We start from the raw sequence: 19,082 nt of genomic DNA on the forward strand, positions 1-19,082 counted from the left end.
CATTTCCCCTACACTTGCGTTAGAATAAAGCAGATGTTCAGGAATCCTTTCACAGTGTATACGTATATCAAACTGTCATAGTGTACACTTTAAATACCTTACAATTTTATTTGTCAGTTATATCTCAGTAAAGCTGGGGGGAAAAGGAATAAAGTGGATATTCATGTGACCCTTTGGCTTGGTGGTGATGATAGCCATTGAACCATCTCTAGAATTCCAAGATTTTTTTTTTTTAAGAATTCCAGGAATTTTTGATGCTTAGGCAAATAATGAATGGAAACCTGGAAGGAATTATTGTCTTTGCTCTGCTGTAGACATTGGGTCCTTTTGGAGCCTCCCCATTGCATTACATACGGAGTACAGGGAGGAGTAATAGCTTAAACTGACCGTATTTGGGACTAAAATTCAGAAACAACAAAACTGTCTGTCTACACCCTCAAAATAAAGGACAATTTTGAATTTTCAATTCCCAGTGGAATTCATGTATGATTCCAGTTCTACCTCTTGTCACCTTATCGTTTGTTGGAGTGGGGCAAAGCAGATGGTGTAAAAATGGTGGCACTAATTTACCTCCCATTATGAAGTTTGCCCCAGTTTACATCTATTTGCTCTGCCACAGAATAGGTCCCAGCGTTTTAAGTGGCTCTCATTGTGGGAAAAGAATAAGAGTTAAGACAATTTGGATGGATGAAAGGGGGAAGGGAAAATGGTACAATTTCAAGTTTTGTTTTTTCTTTTGACATAAAGTGGTGTGGCTAGAACAAGGCCTGTGGCCTTCATGCTTATCCCCCCGCTTAAAGTGATGCTACAGCCCAACGTTTAGCTGGGCTGTGGCGAGAAATACCTCTGGGGAAAACACTAGTCATATCCCTTACAAGTAATTAGAAGAGAAATGGTGCCACACTTGGGTAGAAGGGAAAGGTGCCTCCCAGTACACGTATATGCCACAAGAGTTTCTTGAAAGAGTTCTTCACATTGCTTCCTGATGGGCTGGGGAGCACTTGTATGCAACTGAAGCTTTCTTGTTTCATGCCCAAAATATTAGCTTGTGTCATTACCCAAGCAGAGATTTGGACTTTAAAGTGAGGGAGGCTGAAGGCAGTTAACCCTTGCAGAGAGAATCCTTTTTCCATCTGGCACAGGACACTTTAAAAGTAGGGGTATAGGAATCCAACTCTCAGTAGTAACTGATAACATCAAATAATTGGTAATTAGTGAAGAAAAGAGAAGACTTGGAGTAACTCCTGTTATCTTTTATATCCACTTTCAAATTCTCTGCAACCCTCTTGTATCCAGGAATCTTGGTCTTAATTGCCTGGCTCAGAAATTTGCGTTAATGTATCTGAAAATGAGAAGTCTTTTATATGGAATTCTAAGTGGACCTCCTCACTGTTGAATCCAGCACTCGTCTAGATGAGGAGCCTCAGTCTTGCAGGTAGAGGAAGTTGGAACTGCTTTGGGAGATATGGGGGCAATTGGTTCGGGGGCAGTAGGGCCATATCATGATTTACCAACAGGCAATTTAAACCACATCAGTTGTTTCTGACTGAGCAGGGGACTGATAAGGGAGTTGTTTGGAACAGTCACTGCTGCAGCGACGTGTCTTCTCTCCTCTGTCAATGTCATAAGCCCACACTCTCAGCCCTCATTCTCCAACCCTATTCAGCCACCACCACCCCACCACCCCTGCATAGGATCATCTACTCCAACAAGAAAAATCTCTAGTAGAGGCCTCCTGACCACTTCAAAACAAATCTCTTTAGCCTGCCTTTCTTCTCCCAAAGGAATAAACATCCTGACTCCTTTAACATGCCAAGCACATTCTCTTTAACAACCTCTGAAACCTTCCTCATTTATCTCCAGATTTTTTCATTTATTTCCTTCATTGAGATTTTCCCTCATGTCTTCAAATATGTATAGATGCCCTTTCATTCCCTTTTTTTTTTTAAACTTTAGATTGCCCTTAATAGGCTAGTGTTTCTCTTAATTTCCCCCCTTCCAGAATTCACCAGCTTAAAATCTATACTGCCTCCGTTTCTAAGTGTTCATTTCCTATCATGCTATAATCTGGCTTTACACAATTTCCTACCTAGGTATTCTCTCAAAGATCATTAGCGACCTTTGAACCAAAGTGGATGATGTGCTCTCCAACACCGCACATCAGTTGCCTGCCTCTTTTTTGTGTCCTTAGCAATACAGTATAGTACTGATACTCACCCTGTCTTTCTGACATTTCTTTCTGTTGACGCCTATGTTGGCCGCTTTTTTCCTAATCTTATAAAGCATAGGGGCTGATTACCTGCTTTTTCTTAGAAAATGTATTCATCTGTATTGTATGTCTTTTACTCAGGTGTAAATAACCTCCAAATTCTCATTCCCATAAGAGCTAATTTTAATTTTCCAACATCCTGAGTCATTTCTCTTAAAGACTCAAACCATGTAAAATCCAGCTCATTTCCATTTCCAACCACTGACCCATGTCCCAATTTTTCCATTAAGATTGATAGCACCACCTTTGCTGAGCCAGGGTATCATCTTTGACTCTTTTCTCTCCACTGTCACCAGATCCTGTTATACTTTCTTCATGTCTCTCACCCTTATTGCTTCATTTGCATTCTTATTATAACCACTCTAGTCCAGAAACTTATTAGTTTTGATTTTTACAATAATCTCTATTATCCTGTTTCTCTCCATCCTACTCAGTTCAGTAGGTTTACCTGCCTTTTACACTGTCTTATGCAACCTTAAATAGATTACTTTCCATTATGTATAGCATCAACTGTACGTTTTCTAACCTAGCTTTTAAGGAGGCTAAAATTTGATCCCTTTTTAGATATATTTTCTGAAATTAATCTAGAGCTGACATTTCACCCTCATCCGTTGTGCGGCAGGAGTGTGGTTTGATGAATCGAGGGCAACTTCAAGCATGAAATACCATTTCCTTTGGTTTGTGAGCCCAAGTTTAAGCTAATTTAACACCTTGCATTATCCTAATTAGCATTATGGGTCTAAGGTGGCCACATAAACTATGTTGGCCCAATTAGACTAAAGGAAAAATCTTATATAAACTCCTCCCCACTCATTCCACAGGCATGGTTGATCCGGCTCTGGGGAAAGCAGAGCTGAGAGAATTGCCAAGAGATGGGTCAAGAACCATGGCTGAAGTGAGCTACTGCCTTCCAATTATATGAGAAAAAAGAAATCCTTTTTGATTACGTCTTATTGAGTTGGGTTTCTATTGCTTATAACTGAAAACATTTTCATATATTCCATAATGTCTTATCTAGTTAGGCAGTTTTCCTTGCTATCCACTGAACATACTTGTTTTTTGTTTACTGTGCTTTCTGTACTTGTACTGTGTTTCATATTGCTTTCTAGATACTCAAATCTAAATATCTGAATATAAATATCTGTACAAAATATGAATTTATATGGAACTCATACATCCTTGGAAGGCTCTCTGGTATCTGTTCTCTGATGACCGGAAGTGACTATGGAAGATATCCATGGATGAAGGACTCTACTGGGCTTGCACAATTTTATGGATTGTGAGTCAGACGATACTCAATATCTAAAAGGAAGTTCAGGTCACATGGCCCTCCTTTGTATCCCATTGTGCAGCATTAAGTCTCTACAAAGCCCAGTAAAGAGTGAGGAGCTTTTTCTCAGGTATTCTTTTCCTGTGAATTGACAGAGGCTCCATAGAGCATCTCTATTTAACACGGACCCTTGATGCACCATTGGATCTGGTATCATAAAGGCCAGTTACACAGCAACTTGCTCAGTACTCTAAATCAGCTACAAAGTAGCTTAGTGGATTTGGGGACTGAGATGAAGTAAGGTAGGTAGAGTTTTGGTAAGGCTCCATCTATCCCTCATTTGGCACTTATAGGGAGGAGCTCTCCAACTATTCCTACTCATAGTGTTACTGGGGCTTCTGAGTGTTTACTGGACTTCTCCTCCCATGGGTCCTTCTCATGGAAATGATAGGACTCCACATTTCCCAGTCATCAGAAGAACTAACACATATCCCCAAACTGTCCAACTGTGATAAGTATCAGGCATTTGAATCTGAGCTTTGAAAGATTTCTAATTAGGGTCAGGCAGGAAATTTTAATGGGAGCCATACAAAGAGAGAACTAAGAACGTAATGACTGTTGAGTGAAGGCCCAATATTTGAATCACTCCTGTCATAAGGAAAAAGAGACCAATAGTGACTGGTGATGCCTATTTTAAGACAATCTGTGGCCATTATTGAACATTTGAAATATTCCCCCCAAAATAATAAAAAAGTGGTACAGAAGGGAATATCCCTCATCAACTCAGCAATCATCTCAGACTCTGAGTTAGTAAATAATTCTCTTTTTCTCAACCATAGTAAAGTAAAATATCACTGGCAGCAAGCCTATGCATTATATGAAAGCTGTTTAATGAAGAACAAGCATGTTTGAGGCTTATTAGTAGCTTAATCTAAAAGTGTCAACTGACAAAGAAAATAGGGTGAACGAAAAAAGCTTATTGAACAAGTTTTTCCATGGGATAGAGAACAATGAAATCCAGGGACCAAGATGTCATTGTTAACTTTGGAAGAAGAGAGCCTGCACAATAGAATCAACTGGGAAGATTGTTAACATAGCAATGCCTGGTTTCTTCCGAAGAGATTCTGATTCAGTGAGTCCAGAAAGGTCAGGTACTAGAAAACATTTTTGAATCATCTCCTCAGAAGATTCTAGTAAGTATCTAAGTTTGAGAACCACTCAGGCAGAGGCAGGAGATATTGTGAAGATGTTAAAGCCAGACATTAGGTGACTATTTCAAGCAGTCTGTGTTATTAATGATGGAAGAAACAGATCATTCTCTACTACCTGGTATTAAAAAACAAAGCTTATGCTGGGAACAGAAGCAATTACCTTGATGACCTTGGAAAAAATTGAAGATAACTTCACCAGTGGAATTAAAGGCAAGAGACTAAACCCCTGTGGACTAAGAAATTTAACTAGGGGAAAAAATCCTAGGAATTTAAGCCTTTTTATTTACTCAGTCAGTGCTATTGTTTCTTCTTGGGAAACACCAGAAGGTAAGATTGGAAAAAGAAGTTTAAATTTCAAAATTTCTAGCACCTTCATGGTTTCAAGGAGGCAGAAATGGATGACAACCTATACTGTTTTAGATACTTCCAAAGCAGTAGGTATATTTTCATCTTAACTTGGCCTACCTTAATTCATCCCATATTTAAAAGTTGAGAAATATTAGTCTTGTCTAGGTCTTGGGTTCTTTTTAAAGAATATTATGTGAATGTAAGGCATTATGATTTGACTGTTCTATAATGTACACAACTTTAAAACTCATTCAGAGAATCTCTTCATGGATCTATTTCATTAAATCTACACTTTTTTTCCCCTAAGAAGAACATATTCAACTCTGTGTAAAGCAAAGTTCTGTTTGATTAACGTAGTACTTTTTAAAATGACATTATCTTTTAGTGGCCTATACTCTAGAGAATAAGTCATTATAAAAAATAATAGGAAAATAAAAATGGGAATTAATATATGTTTTATGGATTGCATTATGTCCCTCAAAATTTATATGTTGAAGTCCCAGTACCTCAAAATGTGACCTCCTTACAGAGGTAATCAAGTTAAAATAAGGTCAATAGGGTGAGTGTTAATCCAGATGACAAGTGTCCTTATAAAAAGAGGAAATTTGGAAACAGACACAAAACAGCAAGATTGCCATGCGAAGATGAAGGACACATCAGGGTTATTTTCTACTAGCCAGGGAATGCCAAAGGTTGCCAGCAGCCACCAGAAGCTAGGTGAGAGGCATGGAACTGATTCTTCCTTGCAGCACTCAGAAGGAACCAGTCTTGCTGACACCTTGATTTGACACTTCTGGCTTTCAGAACTGTGAGACAGGAAGTTTTGATTGTTTAAGTCCTCCTGGTTTTTGGTACCTTGTTATGGCAGTCTAGCAAACTAATACAATATGATTAAATACCAAAAGTATGATAACGGTAATAAGATGGTTGAAGCTTATATTTTCTGAGTTCGTATGTTTTGGATTAAGCTTTATGCTGAGTTTTATTTGCAACAACGCTGAGGGATGATATTGGTCTCACTATAGAATTTTTTTTAAAGAGGATTCTTGAGAATATCACTGTTGGCAGTAGAGCAGTGATTCAATCACAGACCCATCTGATCTCAAAATCCCAGTTCAGCACTCTGCTCCAAGAGCAGTAGAAGAGACCATATGACTGAAGTTAGTGAATGGGGAGCATATGATCTATTAAAATGAAATAGAGTTCATGAGGGTGATGTGGTTGTTCTAGAGCTGGAATGAAGGAACGAACTAAAAATGTTGGGGTGAGTTGGAGAACAAAGCTTCTTCTTCATGAGGGAACTAACCTGAGCCAAGACCTCATATTAGAAAATATTTGGGGATGAAAGGGTAGAATTCTCAGGGTTTGTGTTGAAAAACAATGAGGAGAAACCTCTTGAGATGGTGGGAGTAACCTCTTGTGCAGTATCCTGAACCCCAAAAGAAATAGTTGTCATTTGATTTTCTGACAGTTTGGAGCCTGTGGAGGTCTCTGACAAGGAGAATGACATAACTCAATGGTACTAAAAAAAAAAGCAAGCAGAGAATATTGTATCCACGTGAGGGGAAGTAAAGGATTTACTTTATTGAAAATTTAACAATGTTACTGGGAGAGGCAGAGGAAATTTTCAGAAGTAGCCCTGTGTTTCCAATAGGTACTAGCTTTTCTCTATATGGAATACCATGAGAGGGTCCTCTTCGAAAGCAGGAAGATGGACTACAGCAGTGGTTCTCAAACAGTAGCCAGCATTCAAATCACCTGGAGGCTTGTTAAAACATATTTCTGATTCAGTAGGTCAGAGGTGGTGCCTGGAAATGTGCATTTCCTGCAAGTTCCCAGGGGATGTTGATGCTACTTTGTTGGGGGATCGCACTGTGAGAATCACGGCACTAAATGAGTACTTTCCATCTGTCCTGGGGCAGGCTTTTTACTGTGTTCTGCAGGAGGATGCTGTGTTATAACTAAGAGAAAATACAAGTTAGTCTGGCATCCACAGAGGAATTGACCTCTTCATACTTGGTATGCCCGGACCATGTCCAGATTTTTATCTGTCCTCTCCATGTGGTTTCTCCTCTGTCTCTTATCCCTTGCAAGTGTCATTTTTGCTCAAAATTTAAACTAATTCAGTCATCTTCCTCAACAGAGGTTTTTCTCTGTTCCTCCTCTCTCCAATTTTCCGTTTATGTATATATGTATTTAATTTATACTTGGAAGGTTCTCCTCTTGGAACTAGGAATACAGGTAAGCTCAATCTCATTCTGTACTCTAATGAAGTAATTAGGTATAGCCATATAGTGTTTAATGATACATTGTTTGTAATGATCAATGACACGTGGGCCCTTAATTCAGGATTATATAGCAGAAAGCATTTTGCAAGCATTTGGATGTGGATTTTCTTTTGTGCAAAAGAAAGTAAAATACAAAAGATTGAACCAACACAATTTAAGATTTTAGGTGTATTACTATATAAAACCCTTTGTATTACTATTTGTAGAACTAAAGACAGTCTAAGATGTTCTTGAAAATTACTGAACCACAAGTTTTTTGACCACTAGTGTTGCTGCAAGATATAGTTTTGCAGGTGTGACAATACAGAGAAGTTTTAATCAGCTGTTACTTTAAGCTCTCTAACAAATTTTAAAGATTAGTTTTAGATCAGAAATTCTTATCGTTGGAAGGGATGAAGAAACACTGCATGTTCCCAGGAATAGTCACACACACACACACACATAAACACATAGACAAACACAGGTACATTCCCTGTATTAAATAATTCTTGGGAGAGTCTGTTAAACAATGCCTTTGTATGATATTGAAAAGCAATGCCAACTGCCTTTTTGCCTTATTTCAACGTTTCGATACTGTTACTTAACACGTATCAAGAATAGGAAATATGCCGACTGAATGAGGTACAATATTCCTATGGAAAATTAAACTCAATTTAGTAAGTTGATTACATCTTTGAACACGCTGAATGTTAGGTTGAAGTTTCTGTAGTTTTTTGAAGTACAGTAATGGCCACTAATATATATGTAAAGGATGAGCTGGAAACTTAAGGATCTTCAGAAATAAGGGTTAATTAGCTTGTATAGTAACTATCAACATATGAGGATTAGGATTGTGGATTTGGGGTATAAAAACAGATGCACTTGTATGAATGAGAGTTTTAATAACAAATTTGTATGACTGTGTGGGTCTTTGGGAATAGAAAGGAGTGAAGAAACCAAAATTAGCATTTATGATTATTGAGATGTACAGTTAAAGAATTAAGGGACACTATGGTTATAACTATTTTCAGAAGACAGAATAAAGAAATGGCTATTGAAATATAGTTGATATACAATATTATTAGTTTCAGGTGTACTACACAGTGATTTGACATTTGCATACATTATGAAACGATCACCAAGATGTCTCTAACCATCTGTCCACATACAGAGTTATTACAATATTACTGTCCATATTCCTTATGCTGTATATTGTATCCCCGCGGCTTATTTATTTTGTAAATGGAGGTTTTTACCTCTTATTCCCCTTCACCTATTTCACCCAGTCCCCACGTCCTCCCATCTGGCAACCATCCATTTTTTTTCTCTGTATCTGTTTGTTTTCAATTTGTTTTGTTTTCTAGATTCTATATGTAAGTGAAAGCGTGCAATGTTTGTCTTTCACTGTTAATTTCACTTAGCATACTACCCTCAAGATCCATCCATGTTGTTGCAAATGGCAAGGTTTCGGGGGTTTTTTTAAGGCTAACACTCCATTGCATATGTATGCCACATCTTCTTTATCCAGTCATCTGTGGATGGACATTTCAGTTGCTTCCATATCTTTGATACTGTAAATAATGCTGCAGTGAACATCGGGGTCATATAACTTTTTGGATTAGATTCAAATCAATAGAATCAAATGTAATAGAATATGACTGATCATATCGCAGTTCTATTTTTAATTTTTTGAGGAACTTCCATACTGCTATCTATAGTGCCTGCACCAACTGACAATCCCAACAACAGTGCACGAGAGTTCCCTTTTCTCCACATCCTGGCCAACAACTGTTACTTGTTGTAAAAGACATAAATTAGTGACTTTCATGTCAAGTCTGACATGAGGAAAAGTGTATTATTATGGCTGTAACCAGCGGGTGAAATAAACAAATTATTTAAAACTGTATACCTGTGGGGAACAAGATATGAGAATTTCCATTTTAAAATGTGCATTTTAATTACAGCCTTTTTAAAAATTAAAGTTAAAACAGATAATATGGGAGAATAGCAGACAACTCTAGAGATAGTTGAAATACCCTGATTAATAAAAACCAAGAATTTGAAATTTGTATCTTCATTGATTGTATTAAGATGAGAACTCCGTATTTTTGGTAACACTTATAAAACACAAGTTTTATAAACTTGTCTATTTTTCTAATAACTTACTTAGAAAATAATTTTGCATAGATATCTGAAAAGTAAAACTCATGGTTAGCTAATGCTATCATTAGTAAATAGGGATATTGATTATTTGATGTTTCCAAAATAATTTTCTGAACATGGTAAAAGTTTTATTAAGTATTAACTGAGTGAATACTGATTGAATTAATTTAATCAAGACATTAATTTGTGTATTTTTATTGAAATAATCTGCACAGTTGATTTCATTTGAATTTTATTCAGCATAAAATACTACAGTAAAATTGAAGTGTTATTAGGTTAAAAGTAAATATACCATCACGTTATCATCATGAAGGCTCTGGATCTAAAACCTACTGTATTCCAGAAAAAGCAAAAGGCTAAATATGGATTTGATCAGTGTTCTTAATTAGTACTAGTGTCCAAGTAGACTAGATCAAAGCACATTATAGCCCTCATAGTCTCCTCCCACAAACCACACACACAGATGCTAATTTCACCACAAAATTTGGAGGAAGGGCAGTCTAGAGTGGACATGAATCTCCAGAGCAGGGAGGACGAGAGTAGGAGAAAACAGAAAAGATACTGTTTGCAAATGATACCCACAGTGCAATGATGGGTCACTTGCCACAGCCCAACATTAAGGCAGGAGATGCAGACAGTCTCTGGATGATAGAATCGCATAGGCCTTCTACCAATGAAGGGATGAGAGCAAGGATAGGCCAATTCTGGCTGGGCTTGAAACTTCTAAGACATTGAGGGGCCCGCTTTAAGAAAAAAAGAATATACAATGGTGAATAAAAAACTGCTAGGTCCTTCTAATGGACTTAAGCTTCAGTTAAATCCTCCTCTGGGTAGGGAAATCTCAAGAACTGCCCTTTCAGACTGAAATAAATCATAATTTTGATTTTTTTACTTCCTCATCCACAATTAAATCATCTCTTCATGATGTATAAATTACATGCAGTTATTTACCAATTATTCTGAACTGGAAGTTCATCATCTATGTAATTGTATAAGTAGTAGTCCTGTTTAGTCTCTAAGTTTGGTGTACAGATAAGATTACATAAATGCAAAAGTTAGTATCTCTTGGAAACAACAGAATATTAGTTATTTTACTTTACTATATAGGCAATGACATTCAAAATGCTCTCTTCATCTGTCACAGAATTCACTACATACTGACATATGATAAATTTATGGATATAATCCTAATAATAGGTTATGTTTCTTGAGAAGTCAGATGCCCTGTCCAGATGCTGTGGTTTGCATTGATATCTTGTTTAATAATCACAACTTAAAAAGTTATTTCTACTATGTGAAGGAAATAAAATGAAGCACGTAGAAATAACTTGTCAGAGGACATGCACGTTGGTAGTGGTGGAGCTTGAGTGTGATTAATGCCACCTGACTGCAAAGTCTCTGCTCATCCTTTTCCAGTCCTGACCGTATCGTGTATGTTGGTTTACCAGGGTACCACACAGAGTGGACAGTGAATAAGTAACTGTCCCAGATATTTAACATTTATAACTTATTGTGGTTCTAGATAAAGAAAATATTCATCATGGAAGCTGTTTCAAATACAGGTTAACCCTTTCTCTTGTGGCCAATTTCTTGAGAAAAAGAGATTTTTCTCTTTTGGTATTTTGAGTCTAGTCACCCTGAGGCAGGAGACAGATGGGCCCCCAGGGCAAACGGTTTGAGTTCGTTCCTTCCTTGTGGAGGGATACTCCAGCCGGGAATAACAGGACAATTGAGAGAGGAGTCTGGGCTCTGCCCAGATAGACGATAAGAGTCCACATATTCCTCATTCTTAAAGTCAGGAGACCTCCCCGACTACACATGCAGATGGAGTCACCCGTGTCTTCCCATGGCCCCACTCTACCCCTTATACACATCTACCATGATGCCTGTAGTACTTCTGTGCATTTATTTCTTAAACATTTATCTTTTTTTAAGTGGTCTGTAACAGCGGTCCCCAACCTTTTTGGCATCAGGGACCGGTTCCGTGAAAGACAATTTTCCCATGGACAGGGGCCAGGTGGGGTGCGGGAATGGTTCAGGCGGCAATGCGCGTGATGGGGAGAGCCAGATGAAGCTTTGCTCTCTTGCCCACCGCTTACCTCCTGCTGTGCTGCCAATACCGGTCCGAGGCCCAAGGGTCCGCTCTGTGTCCTCATACAATGACTTAGTAAATGCTGCATTAGATAACTATTAATAACATGGCCTAAGAAATTGATTAGATACATAGAAAAGGGTCCAGGTTGAATTCGGGGGGAGTGGGAGGGTCTGAGACCAGGAGATGGAGTGAAGGTGAGTGAATGGGACACAGACAGAAGTTGGAACTTATCCAATGACCATCCCCACCCCCCATAAACTATAAAGGCATATAAAATATATATATATTTTTTCTTTTCTATAAATACATTTGGAAGGTGGCTCCCAAGCCACTCTAACCCATTAAGCCCTATCCTTATTAATCTTCTGTAAATAAAAAGGATGTTGCTGATGCCCAGTAATGTGGTGGGTAAACAGCTGTCTGGACTAGCCATTATCAGTCTAGTTCAAAGTAAAGGCTCTTCCTGGGGCCAGAAAGCAGGATTTTTAGAGGGCCCCAGTGGGCAGGAGGCAGGTCGCCAAGAATCAAACAAGGCAAAACAGACATGTGCAGTAGTCATAATCATGCTAGTAAGAATTAAGTGCCTCAGCGAGGCATGTACAGGAATTGGAGGGGGAAGGAGAGGCCTTCAAAACTTTTATGTCTGAGCACTCACTCCTGGTTTGAGAAACACAATAAAATGTCTGCCTGGGTAGTCATTATCAGGTAGATAGGACGCTGGGCTGGGCTAGGAGGTGGAAGGGGCCTCCCTGCCCCTCAAGAGTTCCTGACCAGTGAGGAGTCCTCCATGCTCGCTGAGGGGGTGGGGGATCCAAAGATCTTGGCAAGAAGCCCTCTGTTGGAGCGGGCCTGGTCCTGAGCGTTGGCCAGGCGAGCCCGTTCACGTCCTCCTGGCCGAGCTGCCTTCCGGGCCCTCAGCTCCTGTTCAGTAGGACGCTGGGCAAAGGCCCAGGAGACGTTCGGGCGGGTAGAGTCCCCATCAGCGGCAAGGAAACGCTGTCCGCGCTCCACGCTTCGAAGATAGAAGTCAGTCTCACGCTTGGCCTGGGCAACCTCAGCCCTCAGGCGCTGCCTGCGTACCTGGCGCTCAAAAGCAAGATGCTCGCTGAGGTGGGACCAGGTAAAACGGTGCAGGTACTGCGGAAGGGAAAACAAGAAAAGATCTGAGGAGGGCAGATCTGGGATGGAGAGGAGATGGGGGGGCCGGGGCCAACAAGAGGTGACAGGGGTGCGCCGGCTGGGGCTGGGAAGACGGAAGGCTGAGCGGTGTGGCAGACAAGCCGATCCCCTCACCCTGAGGTTCCACAGGTCATAACGGAAGGGGCTGCGCCTGCGGGAGCCCATGGGCGTGTTGTGAAGACTGGCCGCCACACGCTTGGCTACTCGCTTGTCCCGGAACTCCACCCAGCCCTCGGTGTAGTCCTTGCTGTACTTGGACCGCTTTTTTCCTCCCGCAGCGTGGGCTGCCGCTGCCTTCTTCTTGCGCCTCACGAACCCGTCTGCGAAGCAAAGACAGAGCAGTGGTCAAGGAGGCCAATACAGCACCCACTCAACAGCACCTCCCATTCGCCGAATTCTCCAAACCTTCCCTCAGGCCAGAGTCCCACCTCAACTTCTTTGCCCGGAAGCGGATAACTGCAAAGTCCACCCTTTTCCCCTTGTCTAACTCAATCCTTTCCTCAAATGTTAACTCCTTTATCAGGTCTGCCCTAAACGCTCTCTTTAAAACCCGCACAGGCCCCCAACCCCAATTCCAATTAGTGTCTGTCTGTATGCGAGCTGGGGACGGCCGATCATAAACCTTCTCTAGAACTGGGCCGCGATGACAAAGAGATACGTTCAGTTTTATGGGAAAACCACTGAGATTTTAATTCAGGCTGTACCCATTTAACAAACTGGTAAATTCGGCTCAGGAAAGATGGGCGAGCGGAGCCGAAGTTAAAATCCAAAAATTAGCTATCCGAGAACTAAGGCTCAGCGAGGTATATACTGCGCTATCCACATCCCATCGCCGCCTCCTAAAAGACATGCGCGCTACCGATTTACCAAAGAAGCCGGACGCGGGTCCCCGGCTCCGTTAGCGCCTCGGACCAGGGCAAGCTGAGGCAACAGGACATGCATTGCGTGCTCACTGCCAGCGAGCATCACCCTCCTACCCTCACCGCCAAGGCCTGAGCACTTACCTTCCGGCTGGAAAAAAACGCGCCCGACCTCGCCGTAGGCGCTGAGAAGGTTCCGTACGTGCAAAGGCCTAAAGCGGGGCGGTATGTGGCCCAGGTACACAATACCTGGCACTACCCGTTTCTTGCTGCCGCCAGCCGCCCCTTCGGATTCCTCCTGTTCCTCCTCTGCCTCTGATTTCTGATCACTCCCTTCCAGAGGTTCCAGCTCAGCGGCTCCCTTCTCGGATTTCTCTGCCTCCATGCTTGCGGGTAGGTAAAGCAGGGCAGCCGTAAAGCGCCGCGCCTCTGACGCACACCTTGTGCGACTGCCTGTGTCGAGGGGGCGGGGTCGGTCCGGGTGACGACAAAGGAAAGGACAAGATTGGGCGGTGTCCGCGAGTCTAGGCCTAGAGGAGAGAGCGGAAGTGGGTCCCGGGTCTGCCGGGAGATTCAAAGCGTTAGAGAACTTGAGCTGATGAGGCAGAACCGGAGAGGTAGAGCTCCAAGTATAACTTACCCTATAGCACTCCTCGGTGAGATGCAAAAGGACGGGATGAAGCTGGCTCTTCCGGAAATTTTGGAGAACTATTTTGGGAGTGAAGGGAGGTTTCTTTGTGTTCTAGCGGTCAAAATAGCATTTTACCCAAGGGACTCGGGTGAGACTCAAGGTTGGGGGATGGCTCAACTTCTAAAGGTTACTTAAATTTCAATTTTTAAATTAAGTTTGAAATTTTAATTATTTTTCAAAATTTAACTTAGAGATTTGAATATTTTAAGTTTCGAAAATGTAATTTAACTTTGCAAATATAAGTTTTGGAAATTTAGTTGAGATTTAATTTTTGAAAATTTCTTCTGTGACCTTTTCATTTAGTTAAAAAATTTTAGTTTAAACTATTAATTTAAAATTTGATTTTGTGAATAAAATGTCTAAAAAATTTTAATGTTTGACAATTACTTCTTTTAAAAACTTATTTGGCGCCTGTTTTACATTTGTGTTGATACATGGATTCGTATTTATACTTATGTTACAAATACCTATTGTCAAATGTATACCTGGCCCTGATTTAGGCGACTGCCTGTACCGCGAGCTTTATTCTCTCCAGGACTTGTTTTCACAGTGTTGGGGTCCAGGGTAGGCCACCCAAAAATATGCCTCAATGGCGTACTCGTTATTTTGAATTAAAGGTACCGAAGAAATGGTCACCGCAAGAGGACACTCTGACTCACCTTCTGTCTCGCTGAAGCAACCTTTGTTGACAGGCTCTTAGGCGTACCTGAGGATCGTTTGTGTGTTTATACACTCATTCCTACAAGATCTGAGCACAAATAACTGTTCACTGTTCAATTTTTCTATCGTGTTCAGGCCTGCAGTGTCAATGACAACCTTTCAAAAACGGAATCCTTCGAGCCGGATTCGAACCAGCGACCTAAGGATGACTCAAAGATCAAACACCTACAGTCCTCCGCTCTACCAACTGAGCTATCGAAGGGTCTTTAAGAAAGGAGTCTTAGAATACTTTAAATAATCTTTACTCAATCCTGTAGTTTTGTTTTGACTATAAGTTTATTTCAAAAGTAGAAGCAAACATGAAGGGTGCTAGAAATATTCTAAAACTGATATGGGTAGTGATTATAGGAGTATACTAAAAAATTAATTCCCTTGAACAATAAAGAGTTGTGCTTTAATTCATTATCCTGTGCCCTTGGATACAATACAGATAGGACCATCACTCTTGACACTCCTGCTGTCTCATCAGCTTAGCGCCTCCTCTCTCAATCAGAAGTGAGCCATAAATGAAAGGGTTTTCCTAAATGGGTTGAAGAGGGAGCTATTATCTTGAAGCGGAGTTACTGTCCAGTTTATTCTTTTGGACCGGAAGGAGTTCACTCACTCTATGTGTATGTTTGATTTGTTTCGGTCTACAATTTTCAAAATTCTCATCCTTCGAGCCGGATTCGAACCAGCGACCTGAGGATATCTAAGTGTTGTACCTACAGTCCTCCGCTCTACCAACTGAGCTATCGAAGGACCACTTATGGCCATTATTTTAGAATCTCAATCCTAATGTCTATCCAGATGGTTTCCGCTTTGATCATATTCACTTTTGAAAGTATAATCAAATTTAAGTAGTCTTTTAAGGCACTGAATGGGTTCTATGTCATGATCCGGGTAGTTGGTTTCCTGGGTTTAATAAACATGTAAGATCCATTGAGTTGTACATTTAAGACGTTAGGATATTGTTCTGTGTATATCTCAAAACAAAAACCCTACCGGTATCCCATGCCCTCCTCCCTAAGCATTATATACCTAGGGTGAATTCCCTGGATTACGCCCGATTTCCTGCTGTCCCCTATAATTACTTTCTCCTTTTTCTCTCAAAAGTGTCTAGGTTGGCTCGATAAATGATATAATTACGTAAACACAGACATTTGGGTTGAAGAGGATCCCAAAGTTGTGAACAGAGCATATCCAGTGCATTTTGGTATCATTGTGATTCTCCTTTCTGAAAATCTAATGGGAAATCGTGTGTATTCATAGCTCTAATGATGAAATATGTGGAGTGTGTGTGTGTGTGAATTTTCTTACTTGGATAAATAATTTGGGTGGTTCATATTATATTGCATAATTTTTGTGGAGCAATTAAAGTGAAACAAAAACCCCTAAAATTTAAATGCAAATATATTCTTTTTTCAAAGAAAATCATCAAACATCGAGGTTCAACAGAGATTGCCTTACACTTGTGCCTAAAGCAGAAATATACACAAATGGAGAATACACTAAATTATCTGGAGAGAAAAGGCTTTCTTTGGAAATAGGCTTAAGGAAAAGATTAAGTGTATTTCTCTATAAAATATCTGTGCTTATTTCTACAAATTTATACAAAACTATTATTTCTACAAAATGATACTATTAAAAAGAATTCCGAAAATTTTTTTCAAATGGCAATTGCCAATGCATTCTATTAGGGGCACTGAGAGGACGTAGTCGATATTGAACTCAGTAATTAAATCCCTTTCCATGACAAACCAAGAAAATATCATCTAGCAACTTTCAGTGTTCCTGACCTAATAGAGAATTAGCAGCGGGAGAAGAGAGACTGTAGGACGTGGAGTTTCTCTTTCATTGTCAAGTGTCCTCCTATCTGTGCCTTGAATACAAGGTGGAAAATAGCGGAGATGCCAACAAGTGTAAAATTTCAGCATGGTGCTGGATTCAGTTGCTGCTACAGAATTGTCGTCTCTTGGGATGCAGAAGTCTTCCTGGGATGATACTTAGAGGAACAGGAAGCTCTCCAAAAGGAAACAGAAAAGACAAGTCCACCTTTCCTCTTCCTCCTCCAACCTTGCATTCTCCCTCTAGCTTCCTTTTTGGCAAAGCCTAATATGGAGCCGTGTGGTTTACCTCCTTTATCACAAGGCAGATTAAAGAAGGATGAGTGTCTTAGTCTGCCCTGGCTGATGTGACAAAATACCACAGACTAGGTGGATTAAATAACAGAAATTTATTTTCTCACTGTTCTGGAGGCTGGGATGTCTAAGATCAAGATGACAGCCTTTTAATTCCCAGTGAGAGCTCTCTTCCTGACTTGAGAGAACTCTCTGGTGTTTCCCATTATGAGAATAGTAATCCTATGGGATCAGGACCCCACCCTAAGGACTGCATTAACCTTAATTACTTTCCAATTTTGAATACAGTCACATTTGGATTTTGGAAGAACACAATGCAGTCCAGAACAGTGAGCTTAAAGTTGAGTCAGTAGTTTAACAACTGGGAAAACTTCCATGTGAATTTTAAGATATTATTTTTGATCTTCATTTTACCTCTGTGCAAGCTAAGCTGTTGAAATTTTAATACCTAATCCAATGTACTGGAAACTAGAACTCCCAGCTCATGGTTGAAAGCCCCCAGTTGCTCCCAGTTCACAGTCAGTCATCCCAAAGCTTAATCCATGGATCTGAGCTATGGAATTAGTCCACTTTCTTTCACTCCAGTTCCACACTTGCACCTCTAATAGAATCATGGAAAATAAATGGAGAAAAAAAATGAGTGGAGGCCAAATTGACTTCTGTAGCTGGGTAAATTCTGTCCAAGGAGAAGTGAGGAGAGAATACCCAGTCGGTGGAGAGAATCAAGGCAAGGCTGACCTTGAGCCAAGTTTTGAGATGAATGGTGGTTTCTACACACCCACTTAGAACATCTGAGTTTTGAACTCTTTTGTCTCAAATGGAGGGGGTGCAGGAAGGTGGAGGATTTCTTCCCACAGAAAGTTATTCACTTTGTTTGTCATCCCTGACTGCAATGAAAAAGAAGAGAAGAGCAAGCATTAAGGGCATTAAAAGGGTCCTGGAAAGGCCTGCACAGCATGCCTGCACAGCATAGGGACATAGAGTCACTTTCTTAAGTAAAATGTTTCATCTCCATTTCATCACTTTGTTCCAATTTCATTGAGACTAGAAAATAACATTAAACCAAAAAGAAAAAATGTTTCTAATGATGGAATTTCAGACAAAGAACCAGTTGACGGGAAGGGTCTTCACATGGCTTTCCTGCAAGTGATGGGTCTCCGGCAATGCTCAAGAGTTCTCCTCTGAAGAACTAGCTCTGTGAAGTACCGAGCACCTAAGCACAGTACCTGGTACCTAGTACTCCACAGGCCCAGAAGAAAAAGAGGCAACTACTACTTTCGGTTTTTTGCAAGGAATCCAGATCTAAGCATGCAGCCATGATTATATTCACTTCTATTAGTGTTTACCTTAGAAAAATAACTTGTACACCCTTGATCGAAATCGGGACTACGAAGCCGGAATGAAGGGAGAAAATAACTGGGACGCACACCCCCTCGTGACCTTGTGTCCACCGACGGTGATTTTTATCTATAAAAAAAGCCAGACAGAAAGCAGATTAGGGAACATTCGTAGGAACTCTGGAGAATCTGTTTCTGGTACTAGCAGAATCAATTGGTGGAAAATTTAGGAGTGCGGGGATTGGCAGGAACTATTGGGATGGCCAAAAGCCTAGTCTCATTGCCTGAGAAACTTGATTTGCCCTCCTGGATGCACCTACAATTTCCTTCCGGTCCCCGGTTTCCGTAGATATGATTCCAGTGTTAAACTCTTGCCCAATTTCGAAGACAGGTGTTTCTATGGATTCCACGCCCTGGTCCACCTGCACTCTGCAGTCTTCTCTCAACAGGATCCAGTACCGTAGAACAGATTATAGGTGGCGCCCCAGGGGCTGTTTGATAACCCGTACTTTGTCCTATTGTCTAACGCCAACTAGATACCAAGGTGGCCAC

At 40.6% G+C, this 19,082-nt stretch overlaps 1 protein-coding gene and 2 non-coding genes across 3 annotated transcripts; all 3 read right to left on the reverse strand.

The window, feature by feature from the left end:
- Positions 1-12,164: 12,164 nt before the first annotated feature.
- Positions 12,165-14,106, reverse strand: ABT1 (activator of basal transcription 1). Its single transcript, XM_060163483.1, has 3 exons — positions 13,807-14,106; positions 12,917-13,122; positions 12,165-12,760 (listed from the first exon to the last, which is right to left on the reverse strand). Exons 1-3 carry the CDS (start codon positions 14,045-14,047, stop codon positions 12,380-12,382), a joined length of 828 nt encoding a protein of 275 aa, XP_060019466.1. The 5' UTR covers positions 14,048-14,106; the 3' UTR covers positions 12,165-12,379.
- Positions 14,107-15,184: 1,078 nt separating this feature from the next.
- TRNAY-GUA (transfer RNA tyrosine (anticodon GUA)) lies at positions 15,185-15,275 on the reverse strand. The gene is given in 2 exon segments: positions 15,185-15,220; positions 15,239-15,275. It is a non-coding gene; the product is annotated as a tRNA-Tyr (tRNA).
- Positions 15,276-15,726: 451 nt separating this feature from the next.
- Positions 15,727-15,814, reverse strand: TRNAY-GUA (transfer RNA tyrosine (anticodon GUA)). Its single transcript is given in 2 exon segments — positions 15,727-15,762; positions 15,778-15,814. It is a non-coding gene; the product is annotated as a tRNA-Tyr (tRNA).
- Positions 15,815-19,082: the final 3,268 nt, after the last annotated feature.

Source organism: Lagenorhynchus albirostris, chromosome 10 (assembly GCF_949774975.1).
Source record: "Lagenorhynchus albirostris chromosome 10, mLagAlb1.1, whole genome shotgun sequence".
Classification (NCBI taxonomy): Eukaryota; Metazoa; Chordata; class Mammalia; order Artiodactyla; family Delphinidae; genus Lagenorhynchus; species Lagenorhynchus albirostris.